General features: G+C 46.8%; 1 protein-coding gene across 6 annotated transcripts in view; it reads right to left on the reverse strand.

Moving 5' to 3' along the window:
- LOC118219558 (kinesin light chain 1-like) overlaps positions 1–22,301 on the reverse strand; it is a 57,329-nt gene that overhangs the window by 28,035 nt on the left and 6,993 nt on the right. For 5 of the 6 annotated variants that reach the window (XM_035402788.1, XM_035402786.1, XM_035402790.1 and 2 more), the window contains exons 2-6: positions 6,297–6,564; positions 5,471–5,701; positions 2,222–2,300; positions 1,439–1,667; positions 612–699 (exon numbers count right to left, since the gene is read on the reverse strand). In XM_035402788.1, coding sequence (XP_035258679.1) covers positions 612–699; positions 1,439–1,667; positions 2,222–2,300; positions 5,471–5,701; positions 6,297–6,545 — 876 coding nt within the window. In that variant the 5' untranslated portion in view covers positions 6,546–6,564. Of the gene's footprint in view, positions 1–611; positions 700–1,438; positions 1,668–2,221; positions 2,301–5,470; positions 5,702–6,296; positions 6,565–21,390; positions 21,524–22,301 lie in introns of those variants that run through there. The other variant, XM_035402787.1, reaches the window with a different exon arrangement.

Here is a 22,301-nt window from a genome sequence, read left to right on the forward strand (position 1 = left end):
ACAGTAACCGCCTGCATAGCCAGAAGGGTGGTGGATAAAGAAAGGCTAAATAATCCAGTAAAAATTGAAACCAGCACTGTGGCTGAAGCAATTTCAGCGTTAGCATCTAAAAATTAATTCATGTTTTGTTCCTTTTTTTGTCTTCTCACAATGCGGTGAACACACTCAGTCGCAGAAAGAGGCGGAGGTTCAGTAGTCCTCACTTACACCAAACAAGGCACGGAGATACTGTTAGTGCACTGCGCTTTCATAAACGTTGGCACTTCACCGGGCTGTCAGTCTCAAACAGAAATTAACATTTACATTTAAATGAGAGCGTTTCATAATCCAGGTCAGTTATGTGAGAGGGGGTTATTTGTGAGTCTACTGCACTTATACTATGAATCATGAATTTTTGCATCTGCTGCCACTATGAACTGCTGAATCACTGCCAAGTGCTTTCTGGGTATTTGGTAACTAACAATTGCTTTCCTAACAATTTGAATTATGTCACTGCGTTTACTGTAATGAGATTATTCTTGTTTTATATGATGATGATGATATCATTATTCATCATCATCATCATTATCATCATCATCATCATCATCATCATGGCGACTGTTGCTACTCACAGCAGGGTGGTCCTTCCCCAGGGTTTTCTCGCGGATGGACAGGGCGTCGTTCAGCAGGTGGGCGGCTTCTTTGTATTTGTTCTGATCCCTGAACACAAGGAAAGTGAGAGAGGTTGAGCGAGAGAGAGAGAGAGAATGAGAGAGTCAGAGAGAGAGAGAGAGAAAATGAGAGAGTCAGAGAGAGAGAGAGAGAGAGAGAAAATGAGAGAGTCAGAGAGAGAGAGAGAGAGAAAATGAGAGAGTTAGAGAGAGAGAGAGAAGAAGCTGAACGCTCTCACACACGCACAAAGACAAGCAGGGCTTTCTGAGAGATTCTGGGCTCCCTGGCAGTGGGAGAAGTCAGCTGATCAGCCAGCCAAACGGGTTGTGAAAGCAGAGGTAACCCTGGCAACCTGTACATGAGGGCATGGGGCCTACTCATACAAAAAGATAATCAAGTGGCTACAAGATGGTTACTGGGCCAGGATGTTTAACATGGGGCCTACCTGCACACTAGAGCCAGGATGTTGAGCATGGGGCCTACCTGCACACTAGAGCCAGGATGTTGAGCATGGGGCCTACCTGTACACTATAGCCAGGATGCTGGGCATGGGGCCTACCTGTACACTATAGCCAGGATGTTGAGCATGGGGCCTACCTGTACACTAGAACCAGGATGCTGAGCGTGGGGCCTACCTGTACACTAGAGCCAGGATGTTGAGCATGGGGCCTACCTGTACACTAGAGCCAGGATGTTGAGCATGTGGCCTACCTGCACACTACAGCCAGGATGTTGAGCATGGGGCCTACCTGTACACTAGAGCCAGGATGCTGGGCACGGGGCCTACCTGTACACTAGGGCGAGGATGTTGAGCATGGTGGCCACGTCGGGGTGGTCGTGGCCGGAGGTCTTCTCCAGGTCCTCCAGGGCCTGCTTGCAGAGGGGCACGGCCACCTCGTACCTGCCCTGGGAGGCGTACTGGATCACCAGGTTGTGCAGGGTGCGCAGCCGGGCCGGGATCTCATACCCACCCTGCTGAGCCGCAGCGACCGCCGCACTGTTATGCTGCTGCTGCACTGTAGAGCAAAGAGAGAGAGAGAGGGGGGGAGGGAGGGGGAGAGAGGGAGAGAGAGCGGGGGAGGGAGCGAGAGAGTGGGTAAGAGAGAGAAGAGAGAGAGAGGGGAGAGGGAGAGAGAGAAAGGAGGGAGAGAGAGGGGGGAAGAGGGGGAAAGAGAGAGAGGGATATGGGGGAAGGGGGAGGGAGAGGGAGAGGGGGGGAAGAGAGGAGAGAGATAGGGGGAGAAGGGAGAGGGAGAGAGGAAGAGAGAGAGGGAGAGAGGGAGAAGGAGAGGAAGACAGAGAGAGAGAGTGGAGGGGAGAAGGAGAGGAGGGAGAGAGAGGGCAAAAAGGAGAAAGAATGAGGGAGAGAATTACATTTTTTCCCTGACACAGGTTCAAACATGGCCCTCGTAAAAATAAAAGAAATAAATTTAAAATGGAGCAGCCACGTTCTCAGGGGCAAAGCCCCAGGTAAAGGTCAGAGGGGTAATCAACAGAAGAGCTCAGCAGTACGGAGCCCCGGGGGGAATGGGGTGAAGGTGAGTGATGAAGACAAATGGGTGCTGCTTACTTCCTGGGCCGTGCTCCTCTTCGTCGTTAGGGAAAAGGTCATCCAGGGAATCCTTGGGCGGCTCCCCATCCTTCTCCTCCTGCAACACAGAGAGGGCAGCTGCATGAAGAGGCCTAGCAGATTACACGGCTGCATGAGGAGGCCCAACACACAGCGCTGAGCTGCATGAGGAGGCCCACCACACAGCACTCAGCTGCATGAGGAGGCCCAACACACAGCACTCAGCTGCACGAGGAGGCCCAATATACAGCACTCAGCTGCATGAGGAGGCCCAACACACAGCACTCAGCTGCATGAGGAGGCCCAACACACAGCACTCAGCTACTATGGAACTATAAAGCACCATCTCAGGTATTTCAAGCCTCCCCTGAATTAGGGCACCTGCTGAGCAATTACCTGCAAAGCAAACAACAAAAATTTCCACCATCAACAATCTCACCCGGGATTAAGACCGACAGGCGTGAACTCATCCCCGCTAGCAGTGATATCCACGGTGACAGGAGGAGACACAGAGCCCGAGCACACCTGCCTCACTCTGAGGCAGCCAATCCGCAGGCAGCAGTGCAGGTGACCTCTCCTCATCACCGCACACACCCGGGCTAAAACCTGACCTGCCGCTCCAGCAGCGCGGCCATGGTAACAGCACAATTAACAGCAGTGATTGGATCACCAAATCAAACATGGGTGGAGCACCATGTCAGACACTCGCTGATCTGAGCCAATCGCTCGATTACAGCTCATTGTAGCCCCACCCATTTTGGGGTGTGTGGGAGTTCACTCTACCATCAGTACTGCGTTCATTTGCACCACTTCTTTGTTGAACTTTTATCAATCCTCTTGTTTATTTACACAGGACTGGGGGGGTCAAACACAATCCAATTCAGTGAATTCAGGAAACAAACTAATTTAATTAATTAATTCATAAGGTGTAAGATCACAAATATGACTAGAATGTTAATTGACACTCCAATACAATGTAAGAATCGCTACTGGTGATTGTAACAATGGAGTTCTAGAATACTGACTTAGAATAATGAAAAATTATTTAAAAAAATAAAAAAAAACCTACTCTTCAAAGGGTTAATTTACAAAGATCTTCAAGGAACATTATGCCTTTTCCATCCACTTCCTGGGTTGACTGAACTTATTCATTTCCAAACCCTGAAAAAACAGGTTCTCCATTTCACCCTTAAACAATGAAGCTAACCAAACCTGAATGCATGATGAGATTAATTATTCGCATGGACTGCATAAAACAGTCTATTTATTAATGCCAGTGATCAATCAGTCCAATATAACCTGACGGGTTGCCCTGAAGTCACTCAATTTCACGCTTTTTTAAACTTTTAACAAGACAGTCACGTGCAAGCAAAGATGAAAGACCGTTTCATTTAAACAACCCACGTCAGTAGAAGAGCGCACTAGACGAGTGTATCACATGCGCAGGGTATAAATTAGTATGGCTTTTAGACTGATAGATTTCAAGTGTCAGCTGCGCTTAAAAGCAACCCTGTTTTCTTAGCGCAGATCAAACAGAAATTTTGTTTACCGAAGCGAGAAAACGCTCCTTGAGGATTTAAAAGACGCATAGGTCACGCAGGAAGGGGGGAGTGTCGAGCAGCCGCGTGCTCAACAAGCCAGCGGATGTATGAACTGAGGATGCCATGAAAACATAATTATTATCAGCGAACACACGATCGATACGGTCTTAATGTGTCACTTCCTGTATGACTGGAAAACGCAGCGGGGGTCTGCTTTACGGTAAACGGAAGACAGACCGTCAATTTTATTCCAGCCCCGCTGACTTTCAACTGCGAGTTACCAGCCTTACGAATTGACGTTTTCCCCCAGTCAATTCATTAAATGTGGCAGACTACAAACTATTTATGCATTAATTACCCATGAATATTTACCAGAATATTAAGATATATATTTTTTCAGTCAATTTCATTAAACGTTTCAATGGAATTCAACACATAAACATGTCAGTGTTCTTTATGAATTATTCATGAACGAGCCTTTTATAGAGAAGAATGTTATTATCCAGTCACGGCTTTTATGCAAAAGATAACTCCTTCCTTTGACAGGAAATGCAAGAATGTGGCTTCGCTTTGACAGGGACAGACTCTTCTCTCCCCCCTCCCCCTCCCTCATATGCGAATGGATTTACTGGTTTTCTAATTCCCTCTGTGAGTGTGCGACCCTACTCAAAATGACTTTCCAGACTAGCCACCCAAGCGTGAGGAGATGGTGCATGCATTACATCATCATATTACACCATTAATTTTACTATTCAATATTATTAATTTGCCTCACAGACAGCCTTGCATGTTATCCAGTTAAGCAGCTTAGATGTGCACTGAAGCCAATGAGGCAAAGCACCACGATCAATCCCGCAACAGCAGTGTCCCGTGGAGCTGAACCTGCAACCTCCATCTCAGTAGTGGGGTAAACCTATAATCATTTGACACAGAAACATTTTATTGGGTCTCTAAGGCTGCATATTTGAATAAACAACCACAACTCCCCCCCCCCCCGACCCTCTCTCCCAGCACAGTATGAAACTCCATTTATTTCCCAGTTCCTAAATAATGACTTGCATTAATGCATAGACCTGCACTTACTCCTGTGTCCGCGAAGCGACATTAATAATATCAATGATGCTCTTATTTCATGCAGGGTTCTTAGCCTCTCCTCCATGAATACCGATGGGAAAAGAACACAACTCCCCGGATCTGCTGTTAGTGTTCATTTCACACACTTCTGCTCCAGGCACATGATCAGTGATCTGGGGCTGAATATTTGAATGAAGCGAATTCCCCCTCATCCATAACAACCACAAGCCAGGTCCCTGAGCAGTGGGAGTGCTCTCCACCGTTCCTGTAAAGGGCTCTGACATCACTGCACGAAAGACACTACATGCACGCAATGCATCATCGCTGTTGTCACCATCATTATCATGATCGGTACTATTAGTTTTCTCATTCTTTTCATTACCATTACAATCATGATAATTCTGCAGTTATTTTACATAATTATTACTATCATTATGATTATTCTAATTATTTTATTAGCAAGTCTGTTGTCATCATTATCGTCATTATTACTAGTATTATTATTAATAGTATTATAACCATGATTATACAACCATTTTATTCATGTGACTGTATTATTATTGTTATTTGACCATTTTAGCATCATCATCATCATCATCATCATCATCATCGCAGGGTCCCGCAGGCGTCTTACCGTGGGGGACACGTCCTCGTCGTACTTCTTGAGCTGGTTCATGAACTCCAGGTGCTTCTTCTCCTCCTCCAGCTGCGCCACGCTCTGCTCGCTCTTCTGCAGCTTCTGCTGGGTGTTGGCCAGCTCGTCCCGCAGCCACTGGTTCTCCTGGCACAGCCGCCGCACCTGCGCCCGCAGCTTCTGCTTCTCCGACTCCACCGCGTTCAGGTGGCTGGAGAGGGCCATCATCACCTGCGGGGGGGGGACCACGAGCCGGCACAAGGACAACAACAATGACGACAACAACACATCAGAAACAACAATATCAACAACATCAGCAATATCAACAATAACATAAAAAATTACATCAACAAAAAACATCAACAAAAAACATCAACAACAACAAAACATCAAAAACAACAATATCAACAACATCAGCAACAACAATAATAATAGAAATTATCATCTCAACAATAATAATAATAGGCTATATTGACTTTGACAGAAAAGTAGCTGGTTGGCTTAAAATATTTAAAGCGAAGAACGAGCATTGCAAACACTGCTTTATTGCTTAGCTTTACTGATATTTTGCTGTTCTTTCTGTATTTGTGTTTTCCTTACATTTCTGATAAATCTGCATTCCCCCCCCACCCCCACATTTTCTAATTAATTTTATCTCTTCGGAATACCTAGGGGCAGGTGGAGGAAATTAGCCTTTGGCTATAAACACTCAATGCGATACATTTCATAATCTCTGTTTAACATTATAATAAATGTGCTTTGCCATGGTAACAAATAAACCAATAAGCAAACATGTAAATGAATGATTGGCGGCCAGCCGGCCTACCTGCGCCTCCCCCAGGCCAAGCTCGATCATCTCCACGGACTTGCGCAGGAGGTTGGACTTCTCGTGCACCAGGTTGGCCTCCTCGTCCTTCTTCAGGCACTTGATGGTCTCCAGCAGACTGTGCAGGATGGAGTTGTGCTCATTCTTCAGGGCCTCCAGGCCCTGGATCACCAGCTTGGTGTTGGAGATGATCTCCTCCTGCGAGAGCTTCTCCAGCCTCTCCTCCCGCGGGTAAACCATGGTGGACATCTTCTACCGGTGGGGGAACCTGGAAGAGCAACAAGGGCATACAGAGTGGGTCGGGAAGCTGGGTTTGGAGCCAAGGGTTTGCAAGTTTGATTCATGGATTGGGGGGGCAAGAACAAAATAGGGAGAGAACAGTCATAGCATCACCTTATTGGTTGAAAACAGAGAAGTGTTCAATCATTCAAGAAGGTAATCACCAACAGGACAAGACCGACGTGATATCCACCAATCAGTGTCACTGTTGCTCTATTGCTTGCCATCAGTGTATTCAGTGATTGGTTGAGCTCCCCTGTTTTCTACCACTAAGATGATGTCAAAATAGTCTTATCCCAGTTTTACTATCCATGGGAAGGATGCGGTAATTGTACCTTTGAGAGTGGTACTTAACCTGAATTGCTTCAGTGAAATATGCATCATCTCCTGATAAAAGCATCTGCTAAAAGCCCAAATGAAATGCAAACAGCTGCTGCTGCCTCGACATCAGAACCGACCCGTCTTGTCATTATGTAATTAATGCTTTTCCAGGGAGAAATTCACTTTGTAAAAGCAGGCATAATCTTAAATTGCATTGGTACAGACAACTTTGACTTGCTAAAAAATACAAGGTGCTAGACGACTTCTAAAATAGAAAATGTATCAGGGTAAGGTTTTTGTTAAAAATCCTGGGCAGAAATCAATTTCTCAGAAGACGATTACAAAAGGAAACGGAATAAACAGTGTCAGCAGTAAGCCTATACCAGACTGGCAGATTGCCACATCTAGACCAAGTAAAACTATAGAAGTTGAGGATAAAGTTAACAAAGTTCATGTAGGCTATATTTAATTTAGTGGAAAACTAGACACAAACTAGTATAAAGGGGTGAGGTGGTGCGGGCTTATCTTATATGCATGCAGAGCGTTCTTTGAAGTCAGCAGGAAGGGAAGTCTTTTCCTTTTTACTTGGGAAAAAGATACTGATAATAAGGTGGGAGCGTTTTCAACTTGTGCGGTCCTCCAATGAAAGAAAATGCTTCAGGGACTCTCGATTGGTTGGATCATTATCCCTGACTGTTCCTCGGATACCCACAGACAGAAATAGACTACAATAGAAACGTGCAGCCAATCACAGTGCTTGAGTCAAGACTCCAGAAGAGGTGGTATTGCACCTGGGACACACACACGTGCGCATACACACACACACACACACACACGCACACACGCACACAAACATATACATATACACACACACAGCAGGCCCTTTGCATCATACCAATATCCAGCCTGTTTAAAAATACATGTCATTTTAAAGCATGCGGAAAATTGGGTAACAATAGGAGAATGGGAACAGTGCCTCAATTCGAGTCTCACTGAAAGATGCCACTGAACAGTCAGAAACGGGGGGTGGTAAACACAGGGTTGTCAAAACTCCAGGGCCTGCATACAGGACAGAGCCAGAGTGGGAATACACACACACACTCCAGAGCCAGAGTGGGAATACACACACACACTCCAGAGCCAGAGTGGGGATACACACACACACACTCCAGAGCCAGAGTGGGGATACACACACACACACTCCAGAGGCAGAGCGTGGGCACACACTTGCTCCAGAGTGACCAGATTCAAACAGCCCAAAATGCAAGAGAAGGATTAATTACACTGATAAGCAGCACCACTGATAGTATTGTTTGGGGGATGCTGATGGAATTTGTAACGTGAAATATTTTAAAAATTTCATTTAATGACGGTTGTTTATCTAATTGCTTACATTGGTGGTGCATGGGAACCATATAGAAAGCCAGATTTGGTATGACATTCACAAGAGGTCGATCTACTAGTTTTGGGTTGGCAGTCACCTGCTTTGTTCTAGTTGATGTGCATCAACAGTAACCCGCTGCAGGCGGGTGAAGCTCGTTCCAGACAGGCAGCTGAAGGATGAAAGGGTGTCCCCGTAAGGCCAAACCATTTATGGCAGAACCGCGGGACGTCTGAGGCCAGGACAGGAGCGTTCTGGCAGCCCTACGTAAACGTGCCTCCTGGGACAGCTGGGATAGGGCGGAATTCAGCCCAGAGAACTCAAGAGCTGCTCTCAAAACAGCTGCTCGTCCTAGGATGACGCACATTTAACCCCGTAAAGTGTGAGGTCACAAATACGTGATTAGAATGTTCTGAACCGAGCATTCTAATGCCGATGTAACAATCGCTACTGGTAACTGAAAGCAGTGGAGTTCTAGAACATTCCAAGAAACCAACTCCTCAATGGGCTAAACCACCGTGCACAGCTGGCGCTTACAAAACCGCCTCGCGCTGAAGCCATCGCCCTCGCTTTCCGCCCTTCCTGTTGAGTTTTTCAAAAAACGCGAAATGACACGCTGTGAACCGGTGTTTAAAAAGTGCGTCATCGGACCGCTTGGCGATGCAGTCTGCTCCTCAAAAACAACACTCGACGCCACACAGCTGGGCTGAGCGAGGGGAGGGGGGCCCCTTTCTGCGGAGAAACCCGCATCGCTCAATTACCCGGCTCGCTGATGGCTCCCTGCGTCAGCCGAGCGAGCTCAGTTGTCAAGAGGGGAGGTGAACAGGGACGGCTTTGTGGGCCTTTAGGAACATCATCTGATGGTCACGGACTGTGGTCTTGAATAAAATAAAAACGGCCGGTCCTGGCTTATGGTGGGACAAAAAGATCTGCACCCACTTGCCTGCTATCCGATGGAGAGTTACACCCCTGGCAGATCTCTCTGCTCACATTGGTATCTGGTTCCTAAAGAGTCCCTTTACCCCCCACTTATCTGAACCTTCATGTGCGTGCTTTTGTAAATGGCTCTGGCTAAGAGTGTCTCCTAAATGCCTATATGTAAATGTGACAATGTGCCAACAGGTAGGAAACTCATTGCCCCTCAGGTGGCGAGTGAGCAGTCAAAAAGCCTCTTGGAAGAAGCCGTTACTTTGAGAACTTCACTTCACAGCATTAGCAAACTCAAATATAACTCGCTGAGAATACACTCTCAGAAGAAAGGGTTCCAAAAGGCTCGTCTACACCTCCATAGAGGCACCACATCTAGTTTGATGGTTCTTTGAGGGGAAAATGGTCTGGGAGTCTGGGTGTTTACACCTTTTTCACAGCTAACACAGAGGGTTCCAAAAAGACCTAAAAAAAGGGTTCCTCTCTGGAGACAAGCCACAGAATGCTTTTTTTCCTGAGATTGTAAGGTTCTGTAAGCTAGCCTTCAAAGGATGTAGCCTATGTTAAATTCCACAATAACTACTAAAGACAGCATAAAAAAAGTAAAGTCGGATAAAGACTTTAAAGTCTTTACATGCAGCTTTTGGGTGGTGTGTGGGGGGGGGGGGGGGGGGGTCTGTTCTGAGCTTTTAAAGTGTCACGAGCAACTTTACAACGCCGACGATAAACGGGAGCGTTTTCTTTCATCGCCGCGGAAACCGGCAAGTCCCGGTCCAGAAGCCGACGCGGCAAGGCGAGAACAAAGAAGGAATGCCGTTGGCAGCCAAACATTCCGTTCGTGTCCCGAAGACGACAAAAGCCAGAGGGAGACGGAGACGTGGGTACGGAGTGTCCTGTCAGGCGCTCGCCTGTTCCCCCCGCGCAGCAGACGGACCCGCACTTAAGATTAAAACAGGAAATGAAAGCGCCGCCGTTTAATATTCGCCACCAGGGACGGGGGAAAGAGGGAAAACGCCCCACGGCAACGGGCAGCACTTTAAATGCACGTACCTGCGTACAGATACGCAGACAGCTCCCCTCTTTATCTGGATAGATCAGACCTCACAGTCCCCAGCGAATCAGAACACACCCTCGCCATTTTGGATGCAGTTTACAGATACTTAACATAACATTCTGCATGTTTCTAACTTCTATAAAGAGTGTAACTTGTGTAATTATGTTGTAAAAACACGATCACATGCAGGTGCATGTTTGTACAAGTCCATCGAGGGAGGAGCCAAGAACCATATTGTGAGGTATCTTCAAATTGTGTCTGCTAATTCAATTAGCATTCAATTGTAGAAATGATATTACATCCAGTTTTTTTTTTTTAGATCAGAGTGCGTTTATCTGTTAAATATCATTTTGGTTAAAAGAGAGACACGTTTGTGCCTTGTGCATATAAATGATATTGCCCAGGGGTAACATTTAGCTAAATGGAGAAGAGGAGCGGTCCCAGAACAGACCCCTGCACCACCTCACAAGTCAATTTAAGACAAGGTGACCTTGAGTCACCAATGGCTACACTAAAGGTTCTGTTGTGCAGGTAAGAATAAAACCAATTTAAAACATAACCTGGATATGCTCACCCACTGATTAAGACATACCAATAAAATTGGATGGTCAACAGTATGAAAAGCAGCACTAAGGTCTAAAAGAACAAAAATGTATGACTTCCCAGCATCAGCAGCCATAAGCAGATCTTATATCACATTAAGACAAACAGTCTCCATGCTATGGTTAACCCTAAAACCAGACTGAAATTTTCCATTAAAAAAAAAACAATCAATTGCTCAGCAATGACTTTTTCTGAAACCTTCAATAAAAAGGCAGTTTGGAAATCTGTCTATAATTATTCGGGGAATTTGGGTCCAGCGAGGGCTTCTTCAGAAGTGGTTGAATAATTGCATTTTTATAAGAGGCAGGGACAGGACCAGCCATTAGTGATGCACTGATAAGAGCTAGGATGTGTGGATAGACCGATCCATAAACCTCTTCAATATTGCATTTGCTTTTGCATTGCTGTAACACTCTTTATGGTTTTATATGGATGTTGGCTGTGTGAATATATGATGTTTTATGGTTGCTGGCTGGCACAGCTTCAGGCCTAGTGCTTGAGTGATGTTGCTGATACAGACGCTGGTGTGTGAATGTTGTTATCCAGGCCCAGTGCTGTCTGGTTCTGGACTTCCCTGGATCAGGACTCTGGGGCTCCGATGGAGCACCTCGTAGGCTGATGGGTTCAAAGTTCATGGTGATGGACAGTGAAGTTCGGATGGGGGTGTGGATTGGTGTAATTGGCCAGCCAAAAGGGGCTGTGGTAACCTTGCCCAATACTGCCACAACAGTGCAGTCACAAGACTGCAAGTGTTTACTCAGGAACAGTGCATAAAATGGGCATTAGATACACATTAGTGCATCAGATTATGCATGTGTGTGTGTGTGTGCATGTGTGAGAGAGAGAAAGAGAGAGAGAGAGAGAGAGAGTAAAAGACAGACAAACCCAGTAGTTCCAGTGCTAAGCCTTAGGAGGCCTTTTGTGACTGACAGGTCCCCCATCAAAGTGTAATTTACAGTTGAGTTGAGATTCTAGCCGGGCTTGTGTTCAATAATTAATTAGCGACTTGTGCGCTAAAAAAAACAAGCAAAAAAAGACGGGCGGTAAAATAAGTGGAAGAATACCCCCGAGGAGCCCGCATCTGCCACTCACCCACTCCCCCCTAAAGTTCTGATTTGGGCTGGGGGTGGGTGGGGGCAGAACCGGGGGAATATTCAGGGGAACAGATGGAGACGTCACCGGGGTTCCTGCCTGATAAACGTCTTTCGCGGAACCGCGCGCCAGAGCGTGTCTTTCCGCAGAGCAAGACTCCCAAATGCCATGGAAACAAAGGAACCAGTAGCTGACGTCTCGTAACTAACCCATCAGCCTTTCATTTTTTTTTTTCCATCAAAAGCAGGATTGGTGTCGACGACAGACAGCGAACGTTGTAATCTCGGACAATAAACTTAACATATGAAAGCAAATTTAGAACCTGATTGGGCTAATACCTGAAGCCTTTGTTCATAGTCCTTTGTTGATATTTGCGAGTAGCACGTTTTCCGGACAACGACAAGCAGACAGCATTTCTCCCGACAGAAGCTGCGTCGCTTTGGCTCACCATAGGGCCGGCAGGAAGTATCCCAGGAGTCTCCCCCCACAGGCAGAGGGCAAAGGTGCGTCACATGACAGAAGCCTGACTTCAGTTCACTTGTGTCACATGCTAACGGAGTTATTCAGGAGGTCACTGCCTTCAACTCCCGCTAAGCAGCTTATTCCTAATGGCTCAGCTCTGCCCTGCTACTCTTAGGGTCATGTTTCGCAGACACAGATTAAGCCTAGCTCTAGACTAAATTCGATTTGGAATGGAGATCCTCTATGCAAAACTCAATTTAGTCCAGGTCTAAGCTTAATCTGCTGTCCGTGATACCGGTCCAGAGAGTTTAACACAATTATCCCTCTGTTACACTGTAAAGCATCTTGTTTAAAGTTCTCAGCAAAAAAAAAACACAATACAATTAAAATGGATTTGATATGATTTGAATTATAACTGTATATTTAGCATGTTTAGAATACCCCTATTTACTGTTAGGATTCTGTTTTTATGCACATAAGTTAAATACAGGCTAAGTGCATTGTGTTCAGGCTATTAGTTCTTTTAAATAAAAAAGATTCTGAACCGTGCAGACATTTAAAACGAAATTACTTCAGTTAAATCGGCATGTTGTGCACCACATGCCAGCAGATATAGGCTATTTCAGGCAGAGGGCATGCTGGGAAATTGAGTTGAAGTCATAAGAATGCAGGAATACATGAGGAGAACAGGCCATTCAGCCCATCCAGGCTCGCTATACATCACGCGGGGGCGGAGGCCGGTTTGGCCGTTTCGGTTCTGCCGAAACCCCCCATGATCGAGCGAGCGCTCAGCGAACCGGAAGACGCCAGCTGAAGGCCATCTGCTCCCAGCCGAGCCCCTCCCCGGCGCCCCCTGCTGGCCTGCTTTATGACTGCGTCCAGCTCACGGCAGAGAACGACGGGCATTGCCCGGACGGTAACGGCTCACCGACTCCCACCGTCCGCAAGCCGATTTAACATATGGATTCACTTTTACTTAACGGCCAACAGGCCTGTGCACTGAATAGGCCCTTACAGGGCCTTTTTTACCAAAGTAAGAGCGCATAATGTATGCGCTTAGGAACCCTTGGAAGTGCATTGATCTCAGGAGGGAGAACGGCCACTGACACATCAGCCTTGCAGCAGACTGCGGAGCAGAGAGAGAAGGCTTCCTGCTAATAAGGAGAACAGACCTGCGTCTAATAGTTATGTTAAATAATTTAACCCTTTACACACCCGTAACAAAAAAAAAATCATCCGCATTACTAACAATTTGAAAAAAGAAAATTTATTTTCACTAGTGTTCACAAAAACTTATTTTTTTCATATGAATGTACTGTTTTGTGGAGTCACAACCTAACATAGGGATCTGCAGGAGTGCTTACAAATTCAACTTGCCACCTGAAGCATTCAAGTGTTGCTAATACGTGTCTGACCCATGTCTGGTTCCGGGTCACCTACCTGGAATTGTCCTTTACGCGTCTTGCTGCGCACATAACGCACTACAGCCTGTGTCTGTGGGGTTTGATTAGAAACACAAAATGGATGCCGGAGCCTGCTTTCCATAATGGCTGGCGGCTGTATAATAAACGGAGATTCTATTAAGTCTGCAGATACTCAACTCTGTATCGCTGAACGTTACAAGTTCTGCCGACCTACCATTTGAAGGCAAAAAAGCATTTCAAGACGAGCGCTTGAAATTTGACAGTTACAGACTGCGCTTTTATTTTGTGTTTTTACGGTAAAGGGGAGCAGAGATTTTGCCCTGCTCTGTTCAGACAGGGGGAGAAGGCAGAGAGGCTTACAGATAGAGTACAGATGGGATTACAGGAAGTGCCGTGGCGGGGGATCGAACCCCTAGTCACAGAGGGGGGGGGTTTCATATTCTGGCTATGACTTGGCCACCATATGGATCGCACCATAAAGCCTCCCATTAATGCATTTCAAATGCATGACAGGAACTGCGAGGAGAAGCCCTGAGTTAATTGGAGGAGGGGGGTAGGAGTGGGGGTGGGGGTTTGGGGTTATAATGAGAGATGGCAGAATCAATGAAAGGGGGGGGGGGGCAGTGGGAGGGGGGACTTTGACAGAATGACCCTGTGCTCCGTGCATAAGGAGCAGCGCATTAAAATTGCATGAAGACAAAGCAGCGCTTCGCGCTGGCATGCTAATACATCTGGGGCACACACGGTGCAATTAAAGCAGCCAATCAGGACGAGAGGATCGTCCCGCTACAACTTCGGCTGGCCAATCGGTTTTATTTCCCGCCACCCCCCCCACACGCAGATCATGGAAACCGCGCCAAGTCATCACCATGACAACACTCGCTGCCATCAAGGTGACTCTTCTCCGCAGCGGTAAGGTGCAGGCGGTGGTGCCGAGGGGTAACTCTGCGCCCGTGAGAGAGCAAGATCTCACCCAAACACCGATCTCACACTGCCGCTTTAAGTACGACCTGCTAACACAGGTAATATCAGATCACTAAAGACCCCGTACAATCACTTTATTTCCTTTCGTTTATAGTGCTAACACTGGCACACAATAAAGACGTACACTTTCTAATATAAACATTTATATTTAAAGTTACAAACAGGTAATAACAGGAATCTCTTTCTGTTAGTTTATTTATGGGGTGGTGCTGTAACCGCTCGTTTTATTGATCAGAACCGCTCACGGTCACTAGGACCTCCTCACGCTCCGCTCGTTCACTCGATGACCATTTCAGGACCAGCTGGCCGGCTGGCCAGACCCCCTGCTGCTGGACCGGACCTCTGACCCGCTACGGGCCGCTGACATTTTAACAGCGGCTGGGCCGGGTGAGTCATCGGCGTGAGTCACGGCTCACCGAAACGCCGAACGCCCGGTCACCGCTCTCCCTCACAGGGAACAGAGAGGCTGACGGACAGCAATGAAACGACTCCCATGCTGTCAGTAGCCCACAAATCTTTTTTAGGAAATGTCTTTGTACCCCCAAACAACATAAAGACTGGAGATTTCTTTTAAAAGTAATGGCTTCCTGGCTGCGGAAGTGAAGGCATTCACCTGGAATAAAAAAAAAAACGGGCTGGATTTCTCAGAGGAGGAATAAAGAGAGAAGAGCCTAGAAGCTTCGGGAGTGGAAGGAAACCCATTCCTCACAGACTGACGATGAGACATGGGCATCCTGTAATGCTCCCGCTCTTCGCTGGATCACGCGAGTGGACACGTACTCATTGATTAAAAGCCATTTCCTGTATCGCAGTGGATAACGAGAACCGCTCTGTAGTGCTGAATCACCAGCACACCACACGAACCTGCTCACGTATCCGCCCAAATACATTAAGAGATGAAGAACGTGCAGCCTGGGGGGTGGGGCCTGGCAAACGGACAGCTACCCTGATTAGCTGTCACTCATTCCCGTCTCCCGGCTCCTGACCAAAGGTTGCCGATGACAACCCACTTCTGACAGCACCAATATTTGGATTGCTGACAGTGAAAATAGCAAAACGGAAGCCGCTTTCAGGGTAGCCGACATTGTGATGCTGATCCAGGGATTCATTTATTTAGGGTAACAGGTGAGCACTGTGGAGGAAGTAAAACCAAGCCGTATGATGGCGTGTCATTGGTGAAAGCTGCACGGCAACAGCAGGGGCATTGTGGGAAACCCCACTGACTCTAATGGAGGGTCTTCCCCACTTGCAAATCCAGCCAATGGTGTGGAAGCCCCCGTTCCATTATTCATGTCTGTGAACCAAGTAGCACATGGAGACCCTCGGGGGGGACATTAAGAATAATAACTCCCCCTCGCCATCATAAATTAACCATGAGGTTTTAATCATGTGTTACAGTCACACATGAACGACTGCCTCCAACAAGGCCAAGAATCGGTATGTTGAACATCAAACATGCTTACGCCAAGAAATGCAACAGTAAAAACACTGTCTACTAAAGCAGGGACCATCACTGATATTCACATGATGAATATACAGGCTTTGACAAGAGGAGAGAGCCAACAAGGACCTCATCAATAGCAGATGTAATCTTACAGCACATTTCCTTCAGTACATTACATTAAGGCACTTATAAGCCCCGTTTGCTAAACATAACGCTACACCGCCAGTACAAATTAAATATGAGAAACCAGTTATTATTTGATAACACTGAGCACACATAATTTTGAAATAAGTGCATGTGTGAACAATCCTTAATCAAAGTTAAATGACAGAGAGCATTCCAGCCTCCATTATAGGGGCATGCACACCCTTCATATTCCACGAAAATATCTGCGCCCAGCAAAACAAGCAAATTACAATATTTACCAGATTAAGCCCAGCTATGCAATTAAGGAACTTCTGAAAATGTAATTCATCCCAATTTGTCCAGTGGCGGCAGCTTAAGATGGATTTCTCAGCCAATTTAGACATGAAAAAAAAACAAGCTCAAGGAAGGAAAGAACATCTGTGACATTTTTAAAATGACGTCTTTTTCCCCCCTCACTGTGCACTGACGTGTGCAGAATCGTTATAAGAACCTTCAGCATAACCTTCGCCAAAGCAACAAAAAAAAAAACTCTTTCGGAACGTTATTACAGAAAGCAAAATGAAAGCAGGCTAAAGTGGCACAGACAGGGAGAGTATTAAAAAATGCTGATATTTCTTGAGCTGGCCCATAACGGATACATATGTCTCTTGAGAATGATGCAGAGCCAGCACAAATAAACCAATCAGCTGTTCACAGGCACAAAAGAAAGGGGGGAAAAAAGAAAATGATGATGTTTGTTTTCACAAAGACAGCTTCCATACTGAAAAAAAGTCCTGAAAAAAAAAGTTGGAAACAGAAGTGATAAAGATGCACAGCGTGTAGAACCGACAGACCTGACAGCGCAGTGGCACTGCAGACTGAGTGCGTACAACCGAGGAGGAGGAAGAGGGGGAAGGAACCCGCATCACACAGCCACCCGCTGCCCCCCCTCACCGCGTTCGCCACAAACGCAGATAATCCCGCTAAAGGGTCTTTCTCCTTTCTCCCTCTCTCCATTCTTTTATTCCTTTTTTTCCAGCACTTACTGAGACTTTGAAGTTGAGTGGCATTATAAAAAAAGGGGCTCCCCCAGTGCACCCCCCAGTGAGATTAAGCTCGAGGGGGGGGGGGGGGGGGGGGATGAAACAGGGCTCTAACGCTGTGAAGTGCTACGCTGCTCCCAGTGGTGTATGAGTGTGTGTGTGTGTGTGTGTGTGTGCGTGTGTGCGTGTGTGTGTTTTTTCCAGTCTCCTGAGAGGAGCTGAGCAAAGAAGCTTTACTGGGAAATAAACAAAAAAAACTACAGGAGGACAGGCCAGCGCTGCAGGCTGGCTAATCAATAACATGAGAAACACACTCACGCATAAATACACATGCACACACGCATACAGAATTACAAACACACACACACATAATTAGAAACACACACACACAAATACACACCCAAGCACATACACGCACATAATTACAAACACACACATAAATACACACACACGCACATATGTAATCATGCATAGCACACAAACACACACACACACACACAAATACACATACAAACACACATGCACATATAAGCATGCACGTATGCATGCACACACACAGGCATACATACACACACACATAAATAAACATATACACACAAAGAAAGCAAGCAATTGTTCGCTCTCACACACATTTCCAAAACACATTCCCTCACACGCACACTCCAAAGATCTGCAAATATTAGCTAAAAGCAGCAGCTGCTTCAAATGCGTTTCTGAGATCGCTCTGCGGTTAGATTGAATTAGCCCACTCCCAGGGCCTCTCAGCACTACTGAGCTGAGGGCTGCAATTACAGCTCTGCAGAGCAATCAGCGGCTCGGCCACTTCAGGTTTGAACCGCAAGCAGCAGAGACGGGTGACGGCTGCTCCGGTCCCCGGGGGGGGGGGGAGGGGAGGCGGGACCCGCTCATGAATTCTGCTGCATTCTGGGAGGAAAGCGAGGTCCATGAGCCTTGTCCCAGATCGCATGCCGCGAACCCCCGCCACCCGTCATTAACGAGCATTCCGCGCCTCAGATTAAAAACCGCCCCGTTGGCCCCCGTCGTTTGTATTCCGAAAATGCCAACTGATACGCTAGTTGGCAAGGAGCCAACAAATGACCTTCACGGGGCCTAATTCAATCAAACCCGCAAAGCGATTTATCTTTAAATATCGATATCTCATGATGCACTGTGAGGAGACGTGCAGGATCTCTAATGACGGCGTCGGAAGCCAGGGGGAGCGGGAAAGAAGGCGTTCTGGTCCCTCTCCATCTTGTGCGAGTTAGATACTGCAGTGAAGAATTCAGTCTGTCTGATGCCCTTTGATTAGTGAGCACAGTCTGATTCTGATCTGCTGAGAAACTCACATTTACTGTGTCATTAAAACAGTCACACATGGGATCGTCAGTATTCTATCTCCTTGTTTTTGAGATCAAATTTAGAATTTAGTTTTTTAACCTATAACCAGATTCTACAGATTATCCACAATTAGATAGCAAATTCACAAGAGTGCACTGTGATTGAATCAAACCTGGGCCACAATCTTAAAACGTAAGTGGACATACGCCAGAAAACTGCTGTTGCAGCACTACATACGGGTTGAAAATTGCACCTAGGTTGCACCGCCAGCCACACCTAAATCAGTGACGTCAAAGCAGGTATTTTTCCATTGAAAGCTGAGGCAAAATACCTGTAATGACATCACTCTGTGATTTGGTGTGGCCAGCAGTATAATCCGTTTGAAAATTTAAACTCATAGAGAGCACTGCAACAGCAGTTTTCCGCCCCGTGTGGACTTCTGCTGACTAAACCACAGGCTTCTAGAAATCTCAAAGCAATAAAATCAGCAGAACTTTCCAGGCAACGTAACTGTTTCCTCAGATGATGAGCATGAGTAAGATTAAAAAATAAAAGTTGGAAATAAACTGTCCAAAACACCATTCAAAAAACAGCCCCTCTGGACTTCACAATGTCCTCAGTATTCAGTCTTTGTCTTTGGCCCTGCCAGCCAGAAAACAACCTGGCCACAGATTCTGTACGCTGACTAGATATTAATCTTCTGCATTCCTTCTGACCTCTCAGCTTCTTAACTACAGGAGATTCCTGTCTGTAGCCTTTTAACTTCTCTGAATAAGGACATAACATTATTCTTTAGACTCGCCAAATATTCAGCTCCTGTGTTCCAAAGATTCCCAGTTAATAATACGAGCTTGTGGTGCTGTATTATAGTACAAAATGTCCATCAACACCAGGCCAGGTCCCATTTATTAATTTTTAAAAAGTGCATCAAATTTTAATGCTTGGGTTTCAACAGTACGAAGAATGGAGTATGCAGCTAAATATCTGGTGAATGTAAAGAATCTATGGCCTGGCCTCAGCATAGAACCTCCTGGGGCATCATTAGTGACATCACAATGCCCCGGAGGGCCACTGATCCAGCCCTGCTGCTCATGACCACAGACTGACCCGTTGTCCCTTCTGTGACATCACAAAGAGGATGACCCATGTCAGATTAATCCACCATGAAAACAGTGTGAAATTACAGTGTTACCATGGTGTACAATAACAAAAAAAGCAATTACGTGGTGGAATGAGCAATCTACCCATACGCACACATGTCCACGTGTGCACTTCCATCCTGAAAGTGGGCTTGTGTTTTCATAGTTAGCCTAAAGAGAACACAGGGACTAATGTTGCTTACTGACTTAACTAGACCTGATGTTCAAGGTTATGGATAACTTATACTTAATGAGAATTGCCTGGCAGACCTGTGTTCTGTAGTTGTTCCAGTGACCTTTGGCATGCACTTATTTTACATCGCTTTGGATGCAAGCGGCTGCCAAATAATACGTGATGTAAGGTAATGCACTGTTGCCGGGTGCTTGCCTATCAGATCAGACCTGGAGGTCTGCGTTTCTGGCAAAGTGTTTTTTTGGCAAACGTGCAAACGCTGCAGAGAAAAAAAAAAAAGGCTCCCCAATCTCTGCAGCATCGCAGAACAGCCAGATAAAATTTCTAAACCTGAACACACAGGATACGAAGACAGAGAGAGAGCCAGGCAAAGCAGGGGCAAAGCGACGGTTTTTCAGATAAAACTGCCTATTAGATCAGGAGAACTACAATAAACACAAACAATAAAAAAATCTCCTAAATGCCCTTTCAAAACCAGCAAAAAAGCACAGACTGCACATTAAGCGCATCTGCACTGCACTTAAGAGCCAACGGAAAAACAAAGTAAAAACAGAAAGGTCAACAACGGCCTGACACGGTGGCTGGCGATATTTCCCTGACTGAAACTGCGTTAGCGGGACAGGGGAGGAGGGCATTCTGCCATTAACCCTGGCCTGAACCCACACGCTGATCGATTTTTAATTCCACCCGCAGGCACTTCAAGACCAAGCGCACACACACCTCTTCCACATCTGGAGCTCGTCTCCCTCGAAACAAAGGAGAGCGCAGGAGGCAGCGCAAGGCATTCTCTCTGACTCTGACTCTGACTAACGACGCTGGTAAGGACCTACTGCACCTGGCACACACACACACACACACACAGGAACAGCAGCACAGCAGCACAGCATCGCAATGCTGGGACTGAAAGAGTATTTCACTGGAAGTAATTACTGTAGCACTACAGGAGATAAGACACTGACACATTCACTCGATAATTACAGCATTATTAGCTAGACACACACACAGGCGCGCACACACACACACACACATCCACACTCTCCTTTTGTTTAACGCCATTCTCATATCAGCGATATTGCTCCCTTGTGGGAAATTATAAGTGTTCAGTCATAAAAAAAAAACACACATACAATTACTATATTTAGCCCCCTTTAGCCAATAAACGCGGGTTAGGCTGCATGCGCCAGTGACCGTACGGGCGGGAAAAGAAAGGGAAAAAAACGGCGAGTTCACGCGAGCGGGAGCGAGGAAACGCGGGAGAGGACGAGCGATTTCGGCCGATTTTACCTGCGCTTGGGGCAGAGACCGCGGCTCCTAGCTGCTCATAGCTTGAGCCCTCTCTTTCTGAGGGCTGACGAGACAATGACACCGTCACCGGTGGAGACGGAGCGGTTACCCTGGCAACTGCATCAGGGAGGGGCGTCCTGGACGGGAGGGGTGGGGGGGGGGGTGGGAGAGGGGTCGAGCGGGACCCCAGGGTGAGGGGTCGGGGTTCTGCGACATTCCCTGCACCCCAGGACAGAGCTGAATTTGCTCTGAGCAAACAGCACAACGGCACAGAGAGAGAGAGAGAGAGAGAGAGAGAGAGAGCTGAAAGAAAGAACTCTGTACAACATGCACACACACACGCACGCACCATACCATAAATACACACACACATACACTCACCATACCATACATACACACACCATACACACACACACATACCACACTATACATACACACACACACACACCATAAATACACAGCATACCATACACACACACACGCACACACACACGCACTCGCACACGCACACGCACGCGCACGCGCACGCGCACGCGCACACGTAGACGCACACGCACACGCACACACACAAGCACGCGCACACGCACACCAGACCAGACAAGGCCTCCCAACAGCCCAGTAGAATAACTGGGCTGATCTCACGGTTCTGCCCATAACGCTGCACGACTCTCACACACCCGACGCACTTCGGCATCACCAGGAGCCCGTGTGTGTTCCCGGGACACCACAGTAGAGACGGGGGACGGGGGGTATCCTTCACGCTTTGGCACACGCTGCCAATTAAATCCCACCGCGCCCGATTACCCACGAACACACGGAATAACAAACGAGTCGGGGGCCAGCCTTTTTTGCACGAGACCGATTCTGCGGCCTTGGCATATCTCAAAGGTCGTAGAAAACAGACGTTCAGA

Source organism: Anguilla anguilla, chromosome 2 (genome assembly GCF_013347855.1).
Source record: "Anguilla anguilla isolate fAngAng1 chromosome 2, fAngAng1.pri, whole genome shotgun sequence".
NCBI lineage: Eukaryota > Metazoa > Chordata > Actinopteri > Anguilliformes > Anguillidae > Anguilla > Anguilla anguilla.